The following is a 23,393-nucleotide window of genomic DNA, read 5'->3' as shown; positions in this document are numbered from 1 at the left end:
AGCTGGGATGTTTCATTCAGAAACCCCTTTTATCATTACTTTTGGGTCTTTTCTCTTGGGATGGTGGATACTCCAGAAGGATACATTAGTCTCCTGTCTAGAGTAGATTTATGCATAATTGGAAGCTGAATGACATAAGAATATTGGGACCTTAGCCTTCAGAACTCATTCAACAACCACTTGAGCATCAATATTTGCCAGTCTCTGTTCTAACCTCTGAAGAAACAGTGGTAAACAAATTGCAAAATTCAGATATTATTTTGAACAAAAATATGGAAATGTTTACTTAACCTCTCTGTTTTCAGTATGGCATCTCAATCTTCAACTGTGTCTGCTGTCCCTCAGTCTACAAATGTTTTACCTTCTGGGAATAAATGTCCACTATTTTGTTGGGATGAATGAGGGCCAGTCATACCACTTCACAGAACATAAACTGGGATCTGCAGGTCTAACTGCTTCTGAAACAGTTTTGGTCTTTACCCTACTTTTTTAGGTACTAAGTATGGCTGATTTTTGCATCTTTTAATTATTTTGCATTGTTTATGGGATTGCTTTTTTGGCTTTCCCTAATGCTAGCATAGGATTCAGTTTTAACTGTGCACTAAGGCAGTTATCACTTTTTTATTTGTTTTCTGGCTTCCAAAAGTTTGTTCCTGTTAGTCCTTTCCCACTTTCTTTTCATTATGGTTTATACTTTAAAAAGTACTTTTATGGTTTTCAGAAGGTAAGCGTATTAAATGAACATGCTAATTGCTCTATCTTTAGCCAGAAGTCCCAATGTTCTTTAGTATTCTAACTTTTCATTTACATATTTTCTTTTGTGAGATGTCTGAACATGTCTCTGATGGTTTAACATTGAAGCCTTAGTGTTTTCCTTGCTTATTAGCATGAGCTTTTTCTTTGCTAGTGTATTAATTATTAACCTGCAGTATCTTTAGGATGACTGACATCAAAGTCCACTGAGTTATCTGTGTCCCCTGTGTTCAGAATGTACAGAGGTCATGAATTGCTTAGATGGAAGAGATATAATGGCATCTGCAGTGAAAATTTCATCAAATGCATGTACTTAAAAACATAGAACAATCTTTCATCACCAGGCTTTGAACTTGTAACAGGCAGACAGTGACCTTTAACTAAGGTGAGTTGAATGAATTTCCACTGAATAGTTGGTATGTATAAAGCACTATATCTCTGAGGGTACAGATGCCAAGGGTCTGTGTCCTTCCTTACAGGATTTTTAGGAGAAAAGAGATCAGTAAATAGTAACAAAACAGTGAGACTGATCTAAATCAGAAGCACAAAGCTGAGGACAACTCCTTTGACCTGTGAGTTAGGGAGATGGGGAAAGGCTTGGGAGCTAAAGCCTTGACATTTGAGGTGAAAGATGAGGGGTGACTTCGTTGGGCTGCAAAGGTGACAAAAGACACCACAGGATGAAAAATGAGCATGTGCAAAGTGTTGCAGGTGTTAAAGTGTGTATTTAGGGAATACTGAGAAGTCTTTGAGAGTTGGTGAGAGCATAGAATATAAAAAGTTGAAACAGAATATAATTTTAGGGAGTCTAGCCCAATCCCTTTAATTTTCAGATTGGAAATCAGTACTAGAGGTTACAAATTGTCAAATATTCCCCACTTAGAGATGGAACAGGACTAGTACATAATGTTCTGACTTCTTTTAGAGAATTTTTTTATTATTTCATACAGTTCCTTACTTCTCACTATAAAATAGATTATTTTCCTAAAAGCAAGTATAAAAAGAACTGATCAGCAGATCTAAGAGACAAAACTAGGATTCAATTCTAATCTATTGCTAGTGATGCCTTTGAAGTGCTTTGTTAAGAAAGATTCTAATGTCTGTAGAAAAAGCACAATTTCTTAATTATGTCTATCTATTATGGGAGTGGGATGGGAGAAATGCTACATAGCTATTTTCCATGGATAGGAACTACCTAATGGGGAATCAGAAGTGGAAAACAAAATGGAAAAGAACACATGTATGTAATTTCACTTTGCTTAGCTTACATAATCAAATTTATTCTTTTGAAAAAGTCATTAAACTTTGAAGTAGATTATCTGAAACCTCCCCCTTTTCTATTTTAATTTCTTATTTTAGTTTGCTTCTTTGGATAGTAGATATGCTTACTGTTCAATATTTGAGATTATGCAAAACTATTCTTTAGTCACCTTGATTCCTTCCCAATAGAAGTGTTTTTTCAGTATTTCAAATTTTTGGTATGTCCATTTGTTGCAAAGGAACCTCACTTCTATCAGATTTTATTTTCTCATTTAAGTAAATAGGTATTAATATATTGCACTTATTAAATGAAAAAGTCATTTATTTCCTTCAAATATTTGCTTATTTGGAATCAGTCATATAAGAAGAAGACACTTTCCCTAATATGGAATTACCTCTAAATCTATTATTACTTCTTACAAATATAGAGCATACCAAAGATTCTTGCTATTTAACTAAGATTAACATTAGATAGACATAAGTGTTATCTTTTAGAACATCATTTTAATTTTTCTAAATATTTCCCACAACCTATTTATTTAATCCATATTTTTCAGTTAGATAAATATCTGCTTGTATGTTTTAAAGATCCATACTATTTTTTCCATGTGATTTAACCTAAAATGACATTCTCTGTAAATTAGGTAATTCATCTCTCCATTTTTCAACTTCCTGATGTTTGGCAGTCCTAAATGCCATTGCAGATCCTTCTAGAATGCACTTTACAAGAACTGTGCTTTACTTTGGAGCTCTTGAGCAACCTGCTGAGAATTCTTGAGTTAACCAGAAGGAAGGCTAAAGAGACAAAGGAACACTATAGTTCTCTTAATGTTAATAAAAAATAATCCTCTGGCTCACTTTGGCAATCATTGTAAACTAAAAAGACCATTTTCACATGAGTAATTTCTGTTTTATAGTACACACTTTACGCTGATACTTGAAAATAGAAAAACAACACATTTCTCCAGCTGTTAGAGGAGCCTCTTGGCATATAAAATTAAAACTTATTCCCAGGAGGAAAACTTTGGAGTTTAAATGTAGAGTATATGTACTTAAATCTAATAGAAAAAGTCCCTGATTTGTACTCTGGGTAAGCAATTAGGTGTGAGAATATTGTTATATAATTGCAGAAAATATCAGCTAGACTGTTTGAAGTCTTCACTGAAAGTAAGAGGAATAGAAAAAATAAGCTAACTCCATCAACAATGAAAATATGGAACCTGAGGAGCACCTGATGACCATAAATATACATCTTTATGAGTCTGATGATTATATATATAGTTCATACAATTAGCAAGTTTGAAAAATACAATTATTACTCTCAAGTTGAAACAAATACTCTTTGCTAACAGAAAAAAAACTGTTATTGAACAGATGATATTATTTTTTCTTGCCAATTTATGTTCATAAAACTGAATCAATGCTTGGCCTTAAAAATGTCAAACGTAACTCAGATGTCAGATAAATACATACCAACTAATCTGTTCCTCTTATCTCTATTCTGTCATTCCCTTCTTCAAAAGCTCAAACAAGATACTATAATTGACACAAATAGAAGCAGAAACCAAATCTGTCTTAATTGCTACAGGGTCTTATCTATAATGGAGCATTTCAATATCTTATAAAAGATGCCACAATTAAAAGTAATAATATGTCCAAAAGTACTAATCTACAGCCCCCCACCCACACACATATACACATATATACATAGTATGCAAATTGCTACCAACATGCAACCATTTGATTACTAACTAAATAAGAGTTCATGTCCAGTCTGGTGCTAAGAGCTAGAATTTTAAACATAAAAACTTGGGTTCAGATCCTAGCTCTGTCACTCATCAGCTGTGTGACAAATGGTCAAGTTACTTAACCTCTCTAGTCTCAGGTTTCTTACTTGTAAAGTTGTGGTAGCTCTTGGGCTCTTCTGATTATTAAAAAGGCATTATAGATGAAGCTCTTAGTAAAATGTCTGCATAGAGTAAATATTTAACCAAAACAAAACTAACCTTGGCTTAGTTACTAGAAAACTGAAGTTTTAAATAAATTAAGGAGTAGTCCCTAAGGTGCATTCAATGCAACCATGATTTTTAAGAATTCTTTTTTTGTCACTTGCTTTTCTAGGGAAATAGTTTCCCTCCATTTTTCTCAAATTTGTTTTGAACTGTAAAGGAGATTTGTAGGCAGCTGAAGCAGTTATACCATACTGCACATGCATATGACAGCTGATTTTCAAGATTTGGCAAGTTCCCAATATTTTCTTTTCTCAAACACACCTGAAGGCTGCCATGTACATGTGATCAGGCAGCTTCTCAGGACAGGATAGGTGACTCAGAGAGAGGGCTGGCCAAGGGCCTATCCTTCCCACCCATCAGATACTCTTCCCTACCCCAAGACAGCAACTTTCTGGCTAGAGATCAGAGGAGCCGCTTTTTCTTGCCCAAGAACAAAAGCAAAAACCATCTTAGTAGGGTAGGTTTTTATCCAGACTTTTTAAGATTCACTCAGTTCCTGAAAATATTAACCTACAGTGGAATTGCTATTTCCTGAGTGAGAATCTGAATCTTTTGTGGAGTTTGATGAGACATAGCAGATGAACATTCTATCATCCTCCAGAAACATCTGATTCTACCTCCTTTAACCTCCTCTTCTCTTATGTCCATCTCCATTTGTTGTCTTTCTGTCTTTATCACTAGTTCACTGATTTAAAAATGAATACACAGTACATAAGCATGCACAACAATGTTCCCTGCAGTACTGTTTATAATATTAAAAAAAAGTCCATCGTAAGAAAACAATTAAGAAATGTGACATACTATGCTGCAATTTAAGAATACCGGCATAGATTTATATGTACTGAAATGAAATAATCTCCAAAACATATTAAATACAAAAGCCAGTCACAGAATAACATCTGTAGTATATCACTTTCAACAAAAAATTCCCATAATTCTAATATATAAATATTTAGTTTAAAATTCTTAAAGAATATAGACCAAATTGTATCCGTTAAGTGTATACTTTCAAGAACAAGTCTGGAGGAAAATGGAGAGTGACTTTACCATATTCTGTAATGTTTTAAGTATTTTATGACCTGAAAGCACTTACTACTTATATAACAAAACTGCATTAAAAGTAAGTCTCATGGTAGAAATATTTGGAAATACAGAAAAAGTAGAGAAAATGAAGAAAAAGTGCATATAATTCTTCAATCCAGTATGTCCACTACTGTAAAGAAAACTGTTTTTTTCCTAATATATGTCTATACACATATGTTCACATTAAATGTTCTTAAGCATAACTGGGTCTTATCTCATTGGCCTGATACCCTAAAAAGTTTGAAATAAAAAAAATGTGATTCCTACCAAGAAACAGCCTTAGGAACTATTGGCCAAAGTAGGCTGTGGCTTCTAACTGTATAGCTGAAAGCTCAGCTGAGCACATGAGAACAGGGATGCTACAACCATACACAGCCACATGTTCTCCATGTATCAGATTTATTCAAGTCTGAGAAGTTGAAGACTGCCTGGGAGGCTGCATTGTCCCAAGCTACTGGCCTGATTCCTGATAACTTCATTCTGGTTCTTTCCCTACATGGCCTCAGAATGTGTCACTGTAAATGCTCTAAGACAGCGGGTACATATTTTGGAATGAGAATTCTGACATGTGGCTTAAATAAATGCTATGGAAATGCCACTGGAGCTCTGTGGGCCTCAGTTTCCTCATCTATAAAGTGATCTCTACAGTCTCTTCCAGTGTAAACTGTCTATACTTTGCTAAAATCCACAAAGAAATCATGCTGAATGACTACCACAGTATGACCTGCTCTCAGTTCTTAAATTAATCCTTGAAGTCAAACTTGCTGCAAAATGATTTTACTCCTTTATTATGTGGCATTTATCTCCATTTTCCAGAATGCTCACCAGATGATGAGGGAGTACATCCTTCCATCTACCAATATTTTCATGTTATTTCTTCCCATTCACAACCCAAAGTTACTAAAAAAAAAAAATAACCACCACCAACCAGAGAAGCAAGTACTCCGCCAAAACATGTGACTGTCTCCTTAGGAATGGCTGCAGGGCAAAACAGGGGCCGCAAACAGCTATCATGCAGGAGCAATGAGACAGATGATCCCTGGTTTGGATCTTCTTCAAAGCTTACTGAAGACAAATTTGAATCCATATGAATTTTAACAGTCATGGAAGTTAGATTCACAAAGAGGAAATGTGAAGCCTTCCCAATATTCTATTTAGTCTTAAGTACAATCATGAAATGTATTTTAAGTCAAGATCTATACTATTAATATGCAGAGAGCACATAAATATATACTCTTATCCCAAAGATAATTAGCTAGGTAAAATTTTAAAAATAAAATCATGATTTGATGCTGTCAGCCATTGTGAAGAATAACTGAAGTCTTTATCAATAGCCCAAGAAGTTTATGTTAGATATTTCTAATGAAAGAGGAATAGATTAATTTCAATTAAACATAAATACTCTTATTGTTGATTATTCTGTTGGAAATTTATTGTCTACAGGACAATAAGGAAAAGTGTGAATCTGCAAGCAGATGTTATGCTTCTCAATAATGCCAAGTCATCCATAGCAGGAAAACTCACTTTTTTTTATTTGAAAAAAAATTTTTTAATCATCAAAATGAATGGTATGAGAGCCATATATCATTTTAACAATATTTTATAAAAAGTAGAAAATTGTTGCGAGAAGTCACTGGTGTATCAATTACTGGTGTTCTCCATTTCAGGACAGAAAGTTGAATCCTGTCCTTTCATTAAGGAATAATAACTTAGTTTTGCATTTTATAAGTGTACATGATAAGCAGAAGAAAAATAGATCTTTTTATCACTTAGATATAAATTTCATTCAATATCAATATCAATATGGATTTTAAATAGTTTTGCTATCAAATATTCTCCATCTCATGGACAAGAATAAATCAGGCAAGGAAAGCAGATTTGTCTTCTGACTTAACCTCTTAAGTTCAGTCCTCCTGCATGTATTTCCTCTATCATTGTCCATATGGTTATACAATTATCAATGAAGAGTTGAATTAATAAACAGCTTTCTATATATTTTCCTCAAAATAATATATGATACCCTATAGGATAAAACTGAATCCACAGTCTTTTTCCTGCAGTTCAGTAATGTCTGTAATGTAGCCCATCATGCTTACTGAAGAGTCGATAGTAAAATAGGACTCCTAGTAACTGAAAATATAATAATCATTCCTCATCATGCTAGCGAACAGCTTTAATTCAACATGTATAATTAACAATGCAGCGAATCAGAAACAAGGCTGGCCACTGTCTCCATTTTTCAATGCTGCTCCAGAAATTCTAACCTATGCAATAGAATAAGAAAACCAAATACGATATAGAAATATTTGAAAGGAGGGAGCAAAATTATATTTTTGGATTACAATTCTACAGTTCAAAATTCTACAACTAAAATGTATATGAAGGGTAGAACACTATGATTTATAAGGAAAGTACATTATAAAATACATATAAAAAACAGGCTTTCTGTACACCAGAAATAACCAGTTAGAAAATGGAGAAAGTATACCATTTACAACAGTCATAAAACATGTAAAATATCTAGAAACAACCTTAATAAAAATGTAAAAGTCATGCATAAGTAATGTTTTAAAAATTCACTAAAGGACATTTTAAAAAACAGAAAAATATAAATACATTTGATTTCTTGGGTAGGAAGACTCTATTATGAAGATAGGTTGACCTATAACAATGCAAATAGTTTTGCCTTAAAATGTGAAAATATTCTTAATTATGCAATTTGTTTATGATACCTTCTTTTTTCTTGAAGACATTTGTCTTGTAACCCTGTGATGACTATCTCTAATTTAGTCTGCCTTGTAGGCCTACTACACTGCTGCCATCCTGAGATTTGTTTTCGTAAGTCCCCTGGGTTGGTTCCAAGGCTCTTTGTATCCTATGTTATCTTTTGTATAGGATTCTTATTGTTTCATTTTGCATGATATATCTCTGAGTAATATATATTTTTTAATGGGAAGGATCTGTAGGAGCTAAAGTTATAGTCATGAGCCGTTATATGTTTAAATACATCTTTAGTTTGTCTTAACATGTGGTAGTTTGGCTATCAATTTTGGGTTTTAACCTTCCTCAGAACTTTGCAACACTGCTGAGTGTATCCCAGCTGCCAGCCTTGCTGATGAGAAGTCTGATACCTTTGAAAGACTCCTTTTGTTCTCTAAAAGTTTTTAGGATCAATTTCTTACCTTTGGAATTCCAAAATTTTATCAGCATGTGTCTCAGGTATGCATTTTTTCCCCTGCTGGGCATGGGATGACCTTTTCAATCTGAGGGTTTAATCACTCTTCAGGTCAAGGTATTTACCTCAATTATTTTTCTCTGTCCCTTCTCACTCTCCTATGCCCACTACACTCTTCATATCTCTACTTTTCCACCATATTTTACATCCTTGTCTGTTTGTTCTACATCCTGGGAGATTTGCTTGATTAATTCAATATTCAAGCATGTTAAATTTTTTATCCAGTCTTCCTATCTTTTGTTCAGCATCCTGCTCTTTTTTCATTGAAACCTGATCCTACTAAATGTATATACTCTGGTTTTTAATCTGTCTAAAAATTTAATATTTTAAGTTTTTTTCTATACTTTTTATCGTTTCTATTTCTTCTGGAGAGAGAAGACATATTTTCTTCAGAAAGCACATTTGATTTTTTCATTCATTAGTTTCTTTTTGTTCATGCTGTTTTCCTTAAATGCCTGGTGAGCCTTTGTTGGCTTTGAAAATTTTTGATTTAAGAACTAGAACTTTCTCAGGTGGTTGGAAGGGGTTTCATAAGTAGCTGTGTAGCATTTATAAATAGCTTAATTAGCAATTTAATGCAATTTCAATCAAAATACTAATGGGATATTTTAGGTGGGAGGGACTTCACTAATAGATTATGAAATTAAGTTTCATAATTTTAGACTAATACTTATAAAACCAAGTGAGAATAATTGAGGTAATTCTGAAAAATAAAATTAAGAGGTAACATATTCTCTCAGATACTAAAATATACTTTTTATTCATAATAATTTAAAAATGGTACTTTTTGTATAGGAACAGGCTATAAAGATTAAAAGCAGAACCATCTTCATATTTAGTAAAATATAAAAACAGAATCTCAAACAGTAGGTAAACTGGATTATTCAATAAATAGTGCTCTGAAGATTTAGGAAATTTCAGTAAAGAATATCAGAGCCCTGACTTATAATAATATAATTCCATAATTATTAAAGATTTAAACATGTAAGTCCATAGGGGACTAAAGTAAAACATAGGTATATATACTGTGGTAATTAAAAGCTAATGAATGCAAAAAAAATGTACTTTCTGAAGAAAATTTGTCTTCTCTTTCCAGAAGAAATAGAAATGATAAAAAGTATAGAAAAATAAAACTTAAAATATTAAACTTTTGGACATATTAAAAGCCAGAGCATATTCTTTTAGTATGAACAGGTTTCAGTGAAAAAAGAGCAGGATACTGAACAAAAGATAGGAAGACTGGATAAAAAATTTAACATGCTTGAATATTGAATTAATATCAATTAATACCTATTACAAACTTAGTGGCTTAAACAACATAGATTTAGTACCTTACAGTTCCATTGATCGGAAGTCTGACACAGTATCACTAGAATAAATCAAGGTGTTTGCAGGGCTGTGCTCTTTTCTTGAGGTTCTAGAGGAGCATGTGCTAGAAGCCTTGCTTTTTCCAGATGCTAGAGGCCACTCACATTCCTTGGTTTATAAGATACAGTTATATATTTTAGTATACTTATATATATAGGCTATATAAACATTTAAAGCTTCTATTTATTAAAATAAAGAATCCATAACTGTAAAAATATACCTGAGTGTTGGGATAATAGAAGGACAAAGGATAAAATATTCAGAGGCAGCTAAAAGCAATGTTGTATATATAAAATCCTAACTTTTGCAAGGGGTATCCATGGAAGAGTAAAAAATAAACAATTTAATGAAGAATATACTATTATTGCTCCCATTTTACATAGGAGAAACTGAGCCTTAAAATATTACATAATGTGTGAAGGATCATATAACTAAGAGTGGGGAGCTGGGATTTGAACCTAAGGAGTCTGGTTTGAGAGCCCCATTTAGCCCTGTGCTGTCCTACCTCCTCCAGCCAATCCTCTGGTATAAATTTTGTACCTCTCTCTGTGAGATTTTGCTTATAATGCTTCTCAGCTGGGAATCCACACTTCTTCTGTTCTACTCTACCAATTCCCTTTGTCTTTCCACACCCAGTTCAATTAATACCTTCTCTACAAAGGGTTTCCAACAATTCCAATCCTTGGAATTCTCCTACCATGGATTTGAGAACATCACTCTCTTAGTTTTTGGCCTACTTCTTAGTCACTCTTTTTCAATTTCTTTGTTGGACTCTTCTCTCTATACACTTTTCTTTTTCTCAACCTACTCATTGCCCCTATGAGAACATTTATCCCCCAATGACAATATCTACCTACCTATATTCTGAAAACTCCAGCTTCGATTGTGCTTCCCAATTCCACAAATCTCCACCTGAATGTGCACTGACACCTCAAGCTCCATATTGCCAGCACTGGTATTTACTGTTATTTTTGCTGTCTTACTGCGATGCCACCATTATTCACCCACTCACTGAAGCCAGGAACCCAAACATGATCCCTAAGTCTTATCTCTCTCAAGCCCAAACCCCAGGACATCACCAAGTTCTGTCTGTTTTACTCTTTACTGTGCAACTATTGATTTTTTTCCTTTTATGAGTTCCATTAGTTCAAGCCCTCTTTATTGCTCATGTGATTATTTCAGTAGGCTCTGAGCAGGTTTTCCTGGTGCCTACTCACTCCAATTCTATCTCCACATAAGCATTTCTCTTTGAGGGGTCACAGATTTTCAAGATGACTTCCACAACCCTCAGAGATACAGTCTCCATATGAGAAACTTCGCAGCAAAAAGTTACATTCTTTTCTTCAGGTAATTATGTGAGGTTAATACAATAATTCATGTATTAGAATATACAAAAGCAAAATCTAGGTAGATGAACCTTAAAAAGCTAAAAACAGAAATACCATTTGACCCAGTTATTCTGCTTTCAGGAATTTACCCAAAGGAAAAAAAAATCCCTGATTTGAAAATATATATGCACCCTTATGTTTACTGCTGCATTATTTACAATAGCCAAGATATGGAAGCAACCAAAGTGTCCATCAACAGATGAATGGGTAAAGAGGTGGTACATATACACAGTGGAATGTTATTCAACCATAAAAAGAGAAATCCTGCCATTTGTAACAACATGGATGGATCTAGAGGATATTAAGCTCAGTGAAATAAGCCAAGTGGTGAAAGACAAATACCACATGATTTCACTTACTGGTGGAATATAAACACAAAACAAAACAAAATGAATAAAACATCAGTTGACTCATAGACACTGAGAAGTGACTAGTGGTTACCATGTGGGAGGTGCTGAGATAAATAGGTGGGAAGGGGGAGGGGTATAAAGGGGCACAAAAATTATCAATTATAATATAAGTTGGTCACAGGGATAGTAGTACAGAGTGGAGAATATATCCAATGATTCTGAATATCTTCCTATGTTGACAGTAACTGCACTAGTGGGGGTGAGGATTTAATAAAATGGGTAATTGCTGAACCACTGTGTTATATATTTGAAACCTATACAAGATCGTATATCAACAATACTTCACTAAAAATATCTAGGCATGTAATCTAGAAAATGCTTGTATTTGATTTTTAAACAAAAATGTACAACAAATGGTGTGGGGGGTCACAGGGAAGACAGTGTAGCACAGAGAAGGCAAATGGTGACTCTGTGGCATCTTACTACACTGATGGACAATGACTGCAATGGGGTATGGGTAGGGACTTGATAATATGGGTGAATGTAGTAACCACATTGTTCTTTCATGTGAAACCTTCATAGGAGTGTATATCAATCACACCTTAATAGAAAAATACAACAAATAAAACAAAAACTTAAAAAAATTCTTATAAAAACCCCTTAAATATGTAACTCTAAATTGTATCAAAATTAAAGAACATGATAAAACTTAAGGCTATTTCTCCCCTTGAATAAAATCACCCCAGTGTTTAAGAAAAAAATCCAAGCTTCTTAGCATGACATTCAAGACTTTTTAGCAGTTCATGACAGGTTCCTTCTCTTCCATCATTTCTTGCACCCTTCCCCATCACCCACTGTGCCACACTGCAGCCTGTTTGGGGCTCTCTTGTGCCTTTCCCACTGCAATATTTGCTTGGTCTATTGACTCCTGACAATCTACATCTTTCCTGGTGTAGCTAACTTCTCATGCTCAAAGCTCCAACTCAGGATCATCTCTGGGAGAATTTCTGATTTTCTTCTCTTTTCCAGGCTTTGAATGATATATGTACACCCACAGCTGTAATATAATGGACCATTTATTTCTTTTTAATTCCAGTGGTTGCTGGGTCCTTGAAATTTGGGACTGTCTTAATCCATTTTCCAGTCTCCAAGCCTAGTACAATTTGGAGGCACTCAATATATGTTTGTTAAATGGCTTAATGACCTCCATCTATATTTATCTTTCCTTTTTCTATTGCAATTCATTCATTTATAATAATATGATTCATTCATTATAATAATCATTTATCTGTTAGTTCAGGGAACACAAGGATGAGTAAAACATTATTCTGGTCCATAGAGAGCACTTTATTATTGTGTCATCCTTTTTTATCCTAGACATTTACTTGTGCAGGTCCTTTCTTCAAAAGAATAGCAGGGATCCATCATAGTATCTCCTCTGTTCTCACAATTCTTAGACCACTGCATAAGTTCTCCATGCATTTGTCTTTAGGGGAGGCCTAATAAGGCATACTTCAATCAGTGGACCTTGTTGTGTGGAAATCCTAAGTGCTATACTTCAAGCAATTGTGGAAATTTGTAGGTTTTCTGGCATAAATGGGCCAAGTGGGCTGAGTGGTGGAATTAAGAGTTTAGAGAAGTAACAGAAATTTATGTATTATTTTAGGTCATCAACTTGGCTCTGAGAGTGATACTGATTTCATCAACATAATAGGCTAATTTGTGCTGAGTTTAATTGACATTACATGTTAGTTTTACAATATTTAGGGATTATTTTTAGGGATTATTTATTTCTATATTTACAGATAAAGAAATCAAAGCAATTGATCTAAGTGAATAAGTATGATTACAAAATCACTTTCAGTTCTGGCAGTTAGTTTATCCCTAATTACTTCTGGATAAATATGTTATTGCTCTTTACTACTTAATAATAAGGAAAGATAACAGAGCTAACATTTATTGAGCATTAAATTGGATAAACTCAGTTTTAAGCACTTTTACAGGTATTAATCCCTTGAATCCTCACAACTTCTTTTATTATACCCATTTTATGGCTGGGAAAACTGAGGCACAGAGAATTTCGGTAATTTGCCCAAGGTAACTCAGCTAATTAGCAGGGAACTGGAATTCAAAGACAGGCAATCTTCACTTTTTTTACAAGTCTGTATTATGCTGCCTATAAAAGGAACAGTGGACTGCTTGTTGTAAAACCAGGTTTTCAATCTTGAATTTGCCATGTAATAGTGGAGTAAATGTAAGGATGTCATTTTATTGTCATTGTCATTTAAAGCATGAGGATCCTTTATACAGTCTTTCGTAAAACTTAAAAATGTTATAAATACAAGAATTTTTTGCAATACAATAAAATTATTTTTAAGAGTCTGGCAAGGAGAGTCTTCCACCAAGTCCACATGAAGGCAGAGACAGGGTGAGCACCGGCACAGAATGCCCAGACTTGGGCTAACCACATCAGCTGCACATCTTCTTGCTAAACCTAAGGGAGAAACTAGATGGGAGCAGGGTAGGAAGCAAGAAGGCATGAAGTTCGGCTATTTAGAGAGTAATATAAATTACTTTTGTGATCCGTTTAACAGCATTAATCACTACTTACAGGATAAACAGTTAAAGGGGTTTCAGGGAAGAGTAAAACTTCAAAAACACAGTCAAACTGTTAATTATTAGAACCATTTGTAAAAGCATATACAGCTTCATCATATTAAAAAAAAATTCATGTTCCAACTAGTTGCTATTAGCAATCAGGTGATGAACGCTGCTCATGTTTTATGCATAGAACACTTGCCTCCTCTCCATCTCAAAGGATGTCTGGAAATTGGTTAAGACAGTGTCTGTAAAGTTCTTTGAACTCTTTACAATATAAACCATATGCAGATGTACTGGCATGAGGAGAACTGGCATGCTCTTTTTTATATATGATGAGCAACAATAAGGAATCTCAAAGGCAGGCCTCAAACCCAAATTATAGAAATGTTGGGTAGGGATGCAAAAAGTTACAGGATAGGAAACAACACTGAATCCAAAGTAGTATTTACATTCTATATTCTATGGATTCTCGGAAGGGTCCTTCATTGAGTGCTACTGAATATTTCTCATTGACATGTTGTAGCACGTATTTTAACTTATGTGGCCCTTGGGTCTTGTACAGGTACTCAGAAATGCCTTTTAGAAAATACTCCTCATGAAGAAGCACAACAACAAAATTCAGATATCAACTAAACACATGAAAGAATGTTCACCCTCATTAATAATCAGGGAAATGCAATGATCCCATTATAAAGCCTCCATATTTGGAAAAAATTGGAAAGTTTGACAATTTTATACATTTTGGGCCAGGATGGGGAGTAACAGGCATTGCCATATATTTTCATACACTTTGTCAAACATTTTCCCCTTATCTAGTAAAGTTAAAGATAGACTTGGCCCATGATCCCATTGTTTGGTATATTCCCCCACAGAAATGTACACTTCTATACACCAAGATACATATGTATGAACATTTATAATCTTTATTCACACTATTCCCAAACTGGAAACTGACCAATTTCATAACAAGAGAAGACTGGACAAATAAATTATGATTCATTTATATAGAACAATACATAGCCATGAAAATGTATGATCCTCAGCTATATGCAATATTCATGAATCTTACAAGTCTAGTATTGTGAAACAGAAGCATAAATGTATCCATGAGATGAGTCAATTTACTTCAAATACAAGAATAAACGATGTCATCAGGAAAATGCAATTTAAAACAGTAATGAAATACCACTACACACTTATTAGAATGGCCAAAATCTGTGATATTGACAGTATCAAGTGCTGATGAGCTGGTGGAGAAGCAATAGGAATGGTCATTCATTGCTGCTGATGGGATATAAATTGGTTCAGCCACATTGGAAGACAGTGTGGCAGTTTCTTACAAGACTAAACATACTCTGGTCATATAATGCAGTAACTGCACTACTTTGTATTTACCCAAGAGTTGAAAATTTATGTCCATGCAAAAACCTTCACATGTGTGTTTCCAGCAGCCCTCATTCACAATTGCCAAAACTTGGAAGCACTGAGCTGTCCCTTAGTAGGTGAATGGGTAAATACACTGCGGTGCATCCTGATAATGGAGTATTATTCAGCACTAAAAAGAAATGAGCTGTCGAGCCATGAAAAGACAATGAGGAATCTTAAATGTACATCACTAAATGAAAGGAGCCGACCTGACAGGCCACACACTGTGTGATCCCAGCAATGAGATACTCTGGAGAAGGCACAGCTCTGCAGGCAGGAAACAGATCCGTGGTTACCAGGGGGTGAGGGAAGAGGAGGGAGGAATAATAAATAGGTGGAGCACAGAGGATTTTTAGGGTAGTGAAAATACTGCATATGATACTATAATGGTGGATACATGTCATTTTAGATTTCTCTAAAGCCAAGAGTGAGCGCTAATGTACACTGTGCATTCTGGGGTGTCAATGTAGGTTTGTCAGTTGTAACAAATATCTCACACTGGTGTGGGATGCTGATAATGGGGAGACCATGCATGTGTGCGGTAGGGAATGTATGGAAAATCTTGACCTTCTGCTCAGTGTTGCTGTCAACCTGAAACTGCTCTAAAAAATAAAGTCTATTAAAAATAAAAACCAAAAAGTTGAGCACTTGTGGCTTCTTGAAAGTTCACAAAAAAATTCACAAAACCTAAGAAGGTTAATTATGTGCAACATTTCACCTCTTATTTCATCTATGTAAGTGCTGATGAAGATCACCTGTTGGATAATTTAGAGGTTTAACATGAAGCATCTCCTTAAATAACATACACTTATGGATTTAAAAAAACACAAAGTCCAAATTACAAAATGTTAGTAAGGAGAAGAATTAAAGACTTTTCTCTCCAAAACTGCCAAGTAAGTCTCATTTAATTGAAATTAATGGGAAAGACAACAGAGCTCTCATAATTGAAACTCAATCTTAATGATCTCTAAGCCACGTTTGAAACATAAACATACATGTGGGAGTTCTTCAAGATGTTGGACATGAATCTGTTTTCATAATTCTAAAGTGTACTTTGCTTAGGAGTCTCTTTTTGACAAGTTTTGACTGGGAATTTTCTTCCAGATGTTTGGTGTTCTTTAGACAACCTCCATCTCTGCATATGATTTAAAACATAGTTACAAAGAGCATATTTATTTTACAAAATGGTAAGAGGACAGAATTCAAATAGTTTGTCTGTAGGTTTATATAATGACAAGTATGTAGATCTTATAAAGTCCTACAGACAGCAGCTATTCATCTGAAGAAGGTTCTTACTACTTTTCAAACCTGAAAAGCATTCCATATTCCTAAGACATTATTAAATAGCACCAATTAATAATTTTGGTGGAAAAGAAAGCCTCCCAAGACATGGACATGGAAAATGATTTTTTTCATCGAAATTTTCATTTAAAATCTCTGTTTAAGCAACTTATATGAGGCAAGATAGCTTTGTTGAGAGGATGGTGTTTGAAGTCAGATCTGGATTTAAATCCCAGCTCTATCATTTACTAAGTTAGGCACGTTATATCATCTCTCTATGCCTCCGTACCTATTCCCTAGTGTTCTTAAATGGATGAAGGCAAATATCCCATGTAAAGAACTCTGCGAAGCTCTAAGCTTGTTGTAAGTGCTCAAAAAATGTCAGCTACCATCAGCAGCACCTTCTAGAATCTTGCTGATCTTCCATCCAACTTATTTTATCCCACGTTTTTTTCTTTTAAGCTATAAAGAGTTCCTCCAGGCTACCTTCTTCTTCAGCTGTGGTTCCCAGGATTTCTAGCAAAAGATGGTGAAACCAAACATGCTTATTTTCTTTGTCTTTCTGACACCTCACTAAAATGCAAGTAAAGGGATAAAAACACTCATCCACATGGCACATACAATGGGAGAGGAGAAATCAGCAAAGGAGAGATTTCAACTGATTGAGATCAGAGAATGGATACAGGGGTAGAAACTGTGTAAGCACAGTGGAGGAAAGGATTACAGAGAGCAAACTCCAAGAGAAAACGAACTCAAGTGCTCTGCTGAACTCAGACAGTGCTTAGAAGCAGCATATAGTAAGGAAGGCAGGAGTTTAGTAAGAGGCTGAAAGTATATTGCAGTTATATGGAGACTTTGCATCCTAACTAACTATTCTCCTCTCCTGCTGGAGACTGAATGTTTCTTTTCTGGAGAAAAGCCAGAGAGACTAAAAACTGAGGCCATGAGGCACTATGGTAAAGAAGGTGAGCTCAAGCCTGAGAAACAGATGTTTAACTGAGGAGTTTCCCATAAGATGCTCAACTGCCTTATTTGCCATGTTCCCAAACCCAGGCAGTCAGGATTATGCCCCTAGGCAGATGTCTCCTGGGCAGGAATTGGGGGACCTCCTCATAATGACACTGAGAAACTTCCCAAAGAATAAGTCAAAGGAACAACCAGCCATGCCATATAGCAAAACCCTACAGTTGACAAGCCCTAGCAATGTTCATGGAACTTTGATGGTGTATCTGTTGTTGTCATTGCTGTTTTGTTGTCTCAATGTGTGTGTGTGTGTGTGTGTGTTTTAGGTAAGAACGGACTACTGCTTGAGGAAACTCCCTAGAAGGAATAAGAGACTAGAGTAAGCAGACCTCATCTGCTGAATAAAGAAATCCACAGGAAACAGAGAGACAGAGGAAAACCTCTAAAGAACTATCATTTGAGCCCTTAGAAAGATAATACTTTCCTGACATAAGAATAGATGCTATTAAAGAGGAATCACCAGAGAACAAGAGTGATGAAATTTTTTTTTTGAGAGGGCATCTCTCATATTTATTGATCATATGGTTGTTAACAAAAATAAAATTCTGTATAGGGGACTCAATGCACAATCATTAATCAACCCCAAGCCTAATTCTCAACAGTCTCCAATCTCCTGAAGCATAATGAACAAGTTTTTACATGATGAACAAGTTCTTACATAGTGAATAAGTTCTAACACGGTGAACAGTGCAAGGGCAGTCATCACAGACACTTTAGGTTTTGATCACGCATTATGAACTATAAACAATCAGGTCAATTATGATTATTCGTTTGATTTTTATACTTGATTTATATGTGAATCCCACATTTCTCCCTTATTATTATTATTATTATTTTTAATAAAATGCTGAAGTGGTAGGTAGACGCAAGATAAAGGTAGAAAACATAGTTTAGTGCTGTAAGAGGGCAAATGTAGATGATCAGGTGTGTGCCTGTAGACTAAGTATTGATCCAAGCTAGACAAGGGCAACAAAACATCCACGTATGCAGAAGATTTCTCTCAGAACGGGGGGAGTGAGGTTCTAAGCCTCACCTCTGTTGATCCCCAATTTCTCTCCTGATGGACCCCCTGCGACTGTGCCTGTCTTAGGTTGTTCCTCCCTTGAGGAAAAGAGTGATGAAATTTTAAAAGACTATAGACAAAACAAAAATTTTAATGGAAAGATTGAAAGATAAGTTTGAAGAAATCTAGAAGGTAGAAGAAAATACCAAAGAGATGAAAAGGGAAGAAAAGAGGGAGGACATTAAGGAGCTGGTCTAGGAGATCCAACATTCAGCTAGCAGGAATCCCAGCAAGAGAGAACACGGAAAATGAAGGTGGTAAAATTATGAACGAACTAATAAAAGAAAAAACCCAGAATTAAAGGCCCTATATGTCTAGAGTGAAAAGATCTCGTGTGGGTCCAGGGCAATGGATGAAGACCCAGACTAAGACAACTGATCATGAAATGCAGAAACACTGGTGATGAAGAGAAGTTCAAAAATATTTTTACAAAGAAAAATAGATTTTAAGCAGATATCAGGATACAGGTAACAATGTTGGAAAACAACAGAATGAAGCTTGCAAAATGCAGAGAAAATACATTTGTCACCTAGAATTCAACGGCAGCCAATCCATGCCTGAGACGACAGACGGTTTAAATGTAGAACTGGTGGAGACTGAGTCTCACATAGAAGATTCCTGAAGAGGAAATCTTAAAACTAGGTTTTACCCTCAATTTTGAAAGTGAATGTAGAGACACAGGAATGAATAAGGGGTACCCTCAGTGCCACTCTGAGTCTCTAGAGCCCCTGAGACCATTTGTTTTCCACTAGACTTGATGTTTCTGACCAAAACACACTATTTTTTTAATGCAGCTGATACCTCTGAAAAGAAGGGCTAGTGGGCAATATGCTGCAAGAAATGGAAGCCAAATACTCATTCTGAAGTCAGTTCTGCCTAGACTATGTATATACTGCACCAAATTTTGCAAGTCATTAAGAATGACCTGTTGCTATTAACTAAGGACCCATTCAACTATCTTATATGACAAAGTGGGTAAGTATTTTTTTTATTTTTATGCTTATCAAATGACAATGGGAACATTTTATTTTATTTTATTATTAAGGTATTATTGGTATACACTCTTATGAAGGTTTCACATGAAAAACAATGTGGTTACTACATTCACCCCTATTATCGAGTCCCTCCTCACACCCCAGTGAAGTCACTGTCCATCAGTGTAGTAAGATGCCACAGAGTCATTTGCCTTCTCTGTGCTACATACACTGTCTTCCCCATGACCCCCCCAACACCATGTGTGCCAATCATAAAGCCCCTCAATCCCCTTCTCTCTCCCTTCCCACCCACCCTTCCTACCCCTTCGCTTTGGTAAGCTAGTCCCTTTTTGGAGTCTTAACAATGAGAATATTTTATGAACAATCCCTTAATGTAGTGTTTTTAGATGCTAATTTTTACCTAAAAGGAATGGAACAAAAAACCAAAGTGATCCAAAAAACAAAATCTCTTCTTGGTAGTCTAGGATTCTTTTATAAAGGACCCAGTTTATCACAGTAATTGATTCGTTTTTTACACAAGGGATATCACTATATTGAATGGCTAAAGGATAAACTTAGGTAACAGTGGAGTTATAGTTCTTTCAGAAATAAGATAATTCAATAGCTATGTGTGCCAAATAAACTTTCTTTGAACATTTCTATTGTACCCTCTCATTATTTCTGGCTACCTGATTAATAGTAAACTTGGGTACCTGCTTTCTTCTGGTATCACTTGAAATCTACCCATGAGCTCCTTCCAATATTACCTCGACTTTCAGAAAAAAAGAGAAAATATTTTCTTTACCACTTATACAATATGCCAAACTGTTTATAACATTCAGGGTTTTCCCCCCCCTGACTCTCCAAGCCATTTGTATAATTGGCTAAGAATGATAATAATAGATCAATACGTATGAAGTAATTCTAACAAACATTCCTACCTAAAATTAGGGGAGTTTCCAGAAACAGAAAGTGAAACAGAATTCAGACTAAGCTATTGACTAGGTTGCTTCAGGTGTTCTCCACTCATTCCTGATGAGGACAGACTGCTTTTTTATTTCCTTCAAATGACCTTTATTCATTTCACAAATATTACTTAATTGTGTATCATGTACAGAGCACTGTGTTGGTTGCTGTGGAGGAAACCAAAGGTGCAAAGCATCTAGCATTTTCCTTCATGCAGGACGGGGGAAATCTGTGTGGGAGTCGGTGGTGGGGGCACCTACAGAGGAAACTGCCGAACTGGGGGGGCTGGAGAAAGGAAGGATGAGGCACTCAGTTGTGAATAAAGGTGGGCCCGAGTGGCAGTTAATTTGGTAATTAGTGGAATGTGGTATGTGTTTAGCTCTGCCTTCCTGAGCAGTCCTCTCGAGCTATAAATAGACATAACTAGTCTAGGGTTCAAGTTAGCAATAGGACTTCAGAATCTACCAGTCAACTGTGATCAATCTGTCCTAGAGCTGAAATATATTGAAAAGCTGCTATCTCATTAAGAAACAGTTGTGTATTTCTTGTGAGCAATTGGTTGTCACCAACACCCTGCATTCAGCTCTCCTGTCTTTTGAAAACAACATACTGATTTCCTTTGGGGAAACTTCCTACTGTTAGGCGGGAACACTGTGGTTCAGGGCAAGGGCTAGAACTTTAATGACATGAGATACTCTTTTTCTGTTGAATGTAAAACCTGGAATGATCTGGCTCTAGGATTCCAATATTGGTGCTGTCCCCATATGGAAGCGGAATAAAGCCAAAATGGAGAGAGTTCTCATACAAGATCCACAGAGTACCTAAATCCTCCTCAAGAGTTCTGATCCAAATGGTACCTATGGTCTGCCTAAAACCTCAGGGAACCACATGAAGTAGTAGGGGTGCAGGGGGAGGGTATCTACATGTAGGAGAAATGCATACAGGAGGACATTTTACTGAGTGTGAAAACAAGTGTGTAACAACTACTTAAGGGTACGTAATGCTATTCACTATTATACACTTCAGTGTCACATTTTCCCCTGTAAGTTGACTGAGGAGTATTCTTAATGGGAATGGAAGAAACAGAGTTACCTATCAATGAGGGGAAATATTTGAAGATACAACTTAAAAACAGATTTTTAAAAAAAGGAATTTTCTTTTTCTGAAAGTGGATATGAAACTGGCAAATGACAAAGGTTGAGATGATTGACACATACAAGGCAATAAGCAAAACCAATCAAGCAGGGAACCACTTAGAGATGCAGAGTGGCTTCAATAAAAGAGGGTTTATTTTTGTCTCATAAAAAGAAAATCCAGAGATAGTCCAAACATGGAATGATGACATCATTTTCAACAGAGACCTAGACTCCTATTACTTTTCTGCTCCACCACCCTTTACATACATATGCCTTCCATTCTCAAGGTCATTCAGGTTGCAAGATGGCCACTGATGCTCCAGCCATCACATGACCATTCTCAAGTCAATAGTACAGGAAGAGTGAAAAGGGTAAAACAGAGTGTTTCCAGGTAGGCACTCTCTCTGCTTACATTTCATTGGCTGTACCTATCTTTAAGGGAGGTTGAGAAAGGCAGTCTTTTGGCTGGGCATATGTCACACAGTATAATTAAGATTCACTTAGTAACCTTAATTACACTGGTTACAAACTGAACAAATCTGTTGAGGATATTTAAACAGCCTTAACAATCCTTGCCACACCACAGAATCATTGACTATAGACCCTGTTAGCTAGAGAAGGAGGAGCAGAATTCACAGGCTTGATCTATCAGCAAAAATCCAATCCTTTACTGACAAAGCAAACTCCAACAGTTAACCCAGGATCTTCAGCTAACCAGCATGAATAATAACACTTCTTACTACCTGGGTCAGACCCCGTGACTCATACCTCAGGCTTTATGGTTATAACTGCTCTCAAGCTGTGACATCTACCCTTTTTGATTATACAGTGAGAATCATCATCTTTACCACAAGTCATATACGTGTTTACATGGCCAGTAAATGGCCAAGAAAGTGGAAGATTTTAATGTGACAATATGAGTTACTGTTTGTAAGAGAGCAGAATGTTCTATACTCATGTGCAGAAATTGGTGCTTGAACTTCGTGAGTGAATTCTGAGGTCTTTTATGGTGGTGGCTTTTTAAGCACACACACAAACACATTATTATGGTGTCTCCTGAAATTGACATTCTCAAAATAGTGTCCACCATTATACAACAGAGGCTTGAACATTTTGAGGCTTTTTTAAAAAGCCATTGCTCTTAGCCTCTTATCTCTTTTTTGATTGTGGTCATCATTTCCTCACACTCTCCTCTCTGCAGCATCCTCAATCAACCACAGTCCACAATAATAACTCATATACTGCATACTTTCTTAGCACTTTGAACTACATTATTAGGCTCTTGCTCTCATGTTTTACTTGTTTTATGTTTAAACTTGTTCAGAGCAGAGTCTGTACCTTCTTTATTTTCTGTGACACTCAGCACAAGGTGATGATTCCAATTTTTTCACAATGTCATGCTTGGAACATTTTATATACTATCCCAAACAGGCCTCCCTCCCTGCTTCCAGTGGGTCTAATGATCCTCTTTTCTT

At 35.7% G+C, this 23,393-nt stretch overlaps 1 protein-coding gene across 10 annotated transcripts in view; it reads right to left on the bottom strand.

Annotated features, from left to right (window-relative positions):
- PDE4D (phosphodiesterase 4D) overlaps positions 1–23,393 on the bottom strand; it is a 729,058-nt gene that overhangs the window by 104,240 nt on the left and 601,425 nt on the right. The window contains exon 6 of one of the 10 annotated variants that reach the window (XM_057495037.1): positions 6,737–7,372. The exons of the other annotated variants lie outside the window; for them this stretch is intronic. Within the exon in view, the coding sequence (XP_057351020.1) occupies positions 7,368–7,372 (5 nt within the window). The 3' untranslated portion in view covers positions 6,737–7,367. Of the gene's footprint in view, positions 1–6,736; positions 7,373–23,393 lie in introns of those variants that run through there. 10 annotated transcript variants of the gene reach the window in all.

Source organism: Manis pentadactyla, chromosome 2 (genome assembly GCF_030020395.1).
Source record: "Manis pentadactyla isolate mManPen7 chromosome 2, mManPen7.hap1, whole genome shotgun sequence".
Classification (NCBI taxonomy): domain Eukaryota; kingdom Metazoa; phylum Chordata; class Mammalia; order Pholidota; family Manidae; genus Manis; species Manis pentadactyla.
This window is presented reverse-complemented; position numbering and strand designations above follow the sequence as displayed.